Source organism: Triticum dicoccoides, chromosome 2A (genome assembly GCF_002162155.2).
Source record: "Triticum dicoccoides isolate Atlit2015 ecotype Zavitan chromosome 2A, WEW_v2.0, whole genome shotgun sequence".
NCBI classification, from domain to species: Eukaryota; Viridiplantae; Streptophyta; class Magnoliopsida; order Poales; family Poaceae; genus Triticum; species Triticum dicoccoides.
This window is the reverse complement of record NC_041382.1, coordinates 615997453-616001504: the sequence shown is the minus strand read 5'-3', so window position 1 is coordinate 616001504 and position 4052 is coordinate 615997453. Positions and strand designations below refer to the sequence as shown.

Genomic DNA, 4052 nt, shown 5'->3' with positions numbered 1-4052 from the left:
ATAGAGGCCCCGGTATCTCACTCTTCTTCACAGTGAAGCTGTTTTCCAGGGATTCCATTCACTAAAACCGAGGAGGTGCTGGATGAAAAAAATCAATTCCATCCAATTCAACCATCTTGCTCCAAAACCTCTAGTAGTAAGAAATATCATGATTGTGTCATGCGCAATCACCTCAAAGCATTTCTCAAATCCAGCTTTGGGGCCATAATTTATTTTTAAGACGGTTGGCAGTAAAATAAGAACTCAAAAGCCCAAATAAGACAGTTTTGGATGGATCTGCTTTAAAAAACATATTTATTGATACGAACCAATTTGAAAATTACTTTATGCAGCTTTTTGCAAGCAGATTTTTTAAGATTTTGATGGTGCAGTTAATTAAGGACATTGGCATGAAGCCACTTGAGGTTTGAGGGTTGTCTTTCTTTGGAATCAGGGTGATAAAAGTTGTATTGATGGACTGCAAGTTAATTATTCCATGATAGACGTCCTCAATAAGCTCACACAAATCATTTTCAAGAATATCCCGGTAGGACATAATAAAAGCGTCATTGACCCATCAGGTGCAGGACCCTTGTGAGAAGGGAATTTTTTAACTTGATTTTCACATAGTTCTTTTTATTGTAACTTGATTTCCATCGGATACTTTTTCTTTTTTGAGTTGCCATCAGATACTTTCTATAGATTATGGAAGCAGTGGGGAAGCTTTACAATTGAGTAATGTAAATGATTTTAATACATTTTAGATTCTTATTTCGATTGTTCCAAAAGATGGTACCAACAAGAAAATGAACACATTAGATTAACTAAATTTGTCCATGGTTTTACTTTCCATGGCTCAAAAAGGACGCATAATTATTAAAGAGCACAATTTGAAGGACTTATAATTGGGTGCCTCCAAGATGGATTTTCCTTTCTACAATTCCATGCCTTTTGGATTACTATATGCTACGTGCAAATAAAGAAGCTTTACTAAATAAATGAAAGAGCATTGCAGAAATCATTGGACATGCTATCTCAAAGAGTTTGTGATCACTAAAAACAATCGGTGACTAATCTTTCTTTATCCCCACGATAAGGCGGCCAACAACTCATCATTGGGTCTATAAAGTCTCGCGGAGAGCCCTCACGCCAAGCGCAGGGACCGACAGAACAGTGCACGCAGCACAGCAATCGCAGCCCCTCCCACGCCTCTCAAAGCTGATTTATTAAGCCTTAACCTCCTCCTTGGAGCACAGAGCATCGCTGGTCCTGCACCTCCGCGGCGGCCGGCATTTCGCAAGAATCGATGGGGTGCAAGTCGTGCCAGAAGCCCAAGGCGCAGCACCGCAAGGGGCTGTGGTCGCCGGAGGAGGACCAGAAGCTCCGCGACTACATCGTCCGCTACGGCCACAGCTGCTGGAGCACCGTCCCCGTCAAGGCCGGTAAGAACTCCCTCCCAGCCAAGCGCGGCCGGCATTTCGCGCGCGATTCCCCCGAGAATTTCGAAGGGGAATCGGGCAGATTTTCTTCTTGTCTACTTGCATTCATGCCCAAATTCCGAATTTCCCCTGATTTCCTGCCGAGGCTCTGCAAATGCACCTCGGCTCGTGGGAAGGGGGAAGATGGGGAATTAATTTCTCTTGAGCTTCGTCTGCCTGCTCGAATTCAGAATTCAGCAAATTTTTGTAGCGCTTTCGGAAAAGAATCCAGCAGAATTTTGTCAAATGTACCTTGGCAAGTGGGGTGGGGGCTAAATTTTGCCGTGAATTGCAGGGCTTCAGAGAAACGGCAAGAGCTGCAGGCTGCGATGGATCAACTACCTGAGGCCGGGGTTGAAGCACGGCATGTTCTCCCGGGAGGAGGAGGAGACCGTCATGAGCCTCCACGCCACACTAGGCAACAAGTAAGCATCCCAAGCACACATCACAATTCTCACCTTTTCCACCCCACCTTCTTCGGCCTCAGATAGCTGACGAGCAAAACGTCACCTGATTAGCAGGCGCGGTTGAATTGAATCAGTCAGAGAGTATTTCTTTGTTATTTTTTTCCTTCTAATTCATCTATAGTCATCCTCAGAAGTTTAATAATAAAAGGAAGAAAAGTAGAGTATTCTTGCTCAATTTGCTGGTGTCAGCATGGCAGTGTCGTTTTGCTGGCGAGTTGAGTTTCAAGCGTAGAAAGTGAAATAAAAGGGAAAGAAAACGTATTCCTGGCGGAAACAAAAGGAAATGCTGATGTCTGCCATGGGCATGGAGACCGCTTTACGTGGTGGAGTTGATGCCGACGCCTGCGTTGGCTTCTCTTTCCGAGTGCTGGTTTGGTGACAGTGAGCAAGCGCCTCGCTTTCGCTAACCTACTGGATGGAAAGTTGGCTTGGTCACGGTTAACCTCTTTTTGGACAGAGGAAAGGACGAAAGAGCAACTGAGAATCGCTAGCCTTGTGGCTAAAGGGTCTTTTGCGGTTGCCTGTCGGTGCAAGCAAAGCTGGTTTTATCATTTCCGTTTCGTGCGTCCTTGATCATAGCTAGTACTGTGCCGTGCCTAGTTTTGATAATGAAGATAGATTGATATTATGAGTGTACAATCATTTGTGAACACGCTTCTAGTACAGTCAACTGTTGAGACCAATGGGCAATGATAGTGTAACAGATGCTTTGACATTGACAATCATACCTTTATTTATCGGAGTAACTGTACACTAATTTGCTTCTCTAACATTGGTGAGGTTTTTTCTCTGGCGCAGGTGGTCTCAGATAGCGCAGCACCTGCCGGGCCGGACCGACAACGAGGTGAAGAACTACTGGAACTCGTACCTGAAGAAGCGCGTCGAGGGCGCGCGGGCGCCAGCCAAGTCCGCCGGCTCGGACGCGCCCCGGAGCCCGACGCCCAGCGACAGCGGCCGCGAACGCAGCACCGTTAACCAGCCGTCCAACTCCGGCTCGTCCGGCCCGCCCGAGTCGTCGTCGACGGCCGACGACTCGAGCAGCCTCACCGGGCCCGGCGCGGCCGGCTCGATCCGGCCGCACGCGCCCGTGCTCCCCAAGGTGATGTTCGCGGACTGGCTCGACATGGACATGGACTACGGCGCCGGCCTGATGGCTCCGAGCGCCCTGGACGCCGCCTTCGACTGCAGCCCGGCGCAGCAGGGCGCGAGCGGGAGCACCACGGTGGACGGTCGTTGCGGCGCCGTGGACTCGTTGCAGGGGCTCGGCGACGGCGGCATCTGCTGGGAGTTCGAGGCGGACATGCAGGGCGGAGGAGCAGGGTTCTGCGACCTGCTCTCCATGAGCGAGTTCCTCGGGATCAACTAGGCGGGAACCCCGGCGTCGCGGGTGAGGCAGCAGGCTAAGCCGACCGTCGTGATCGAGCGAGCGGCGAAGTGTTCTGCGGCAAAGCGTCGCGGGGTGTTTGATTCGTTGTTCCGTGCTGTAAATCATCGTGCCGTGTTTGTGCAGTTTTAAACTTTTTTTCTTTCTTTTTGCCTATAATTGTGCAGTCTTAAGGTTTAGAGTGTAGCGAACAAAGCGTTTAATTTCTTCGTAAGAGTTTGTAGCCCCGCTCTGGTCCCGGGGAACGTGTATACAGAAATAACAACGAGGGCAGAGCGCAAGGATTTCATGGTTTCATAGGTTCCGTATCCGATTGGTGTCTGAATTTCTGGATGAGAATGCATCATGGGACCTCGAGTTGTTAAGGCACTTCGTGGAGGCTGATGTCTCCGTCCATAGTTTAAAAAATCGAACCGCTGACGCTGAGGCCGTCGGTTAAGGTATTTACCGACAAAAAAATCAGAATATTCAAGGATATTTTTCAAAATTTTGACCTCGAATCAAAGAAATACACATAATATTAGACATAAACCATTAATAATTCATAAGGTGGTATTGGCCTAGTTGGTTATTGGTGTCTTACCTCAAGGTTAGGTGTTTAATCCCTAGGTTATGCACCATTTTTTTTAATCTTTCCCTCTTTTTTTACTAAAAGACCAATACACCTTAAAAGGTAGGCAAGATACCGGTTCCTGGTTTTTTCGGTCGAATCGGTGGTCCGGTCTAGTTTTTAAAACTATGGTC

At 48.0% G+C, this 4052-nt stretch overlaps 1 protein-coding gene across 1 annotated transcript; it reads left to right on the top strand.

The window, feature by feature from the left end:
- Positions 1-1115: 1115 nt before the first annotated feature.
- LOC119355754 (transcription factor LAF1-like) lies at positions 1116-3616 on the top strand. The gene is made up of 3 exons (XM_037622621.1): positions 1116-1421; positions 1753-1882; positions 2723-3616. Exons 1-3 carry the CDS (start codon positions 1286-1288, stop codon positions 3288-3290), a joined length of 834 nt encoding a protein of 277 aa, XP_037478518.1. The 5' UTR covers positions 1116-1285; the 3' UTR covers positions 3291-3616.
- Positions 3617-4052: the final 436 nt, after the last annotated feature.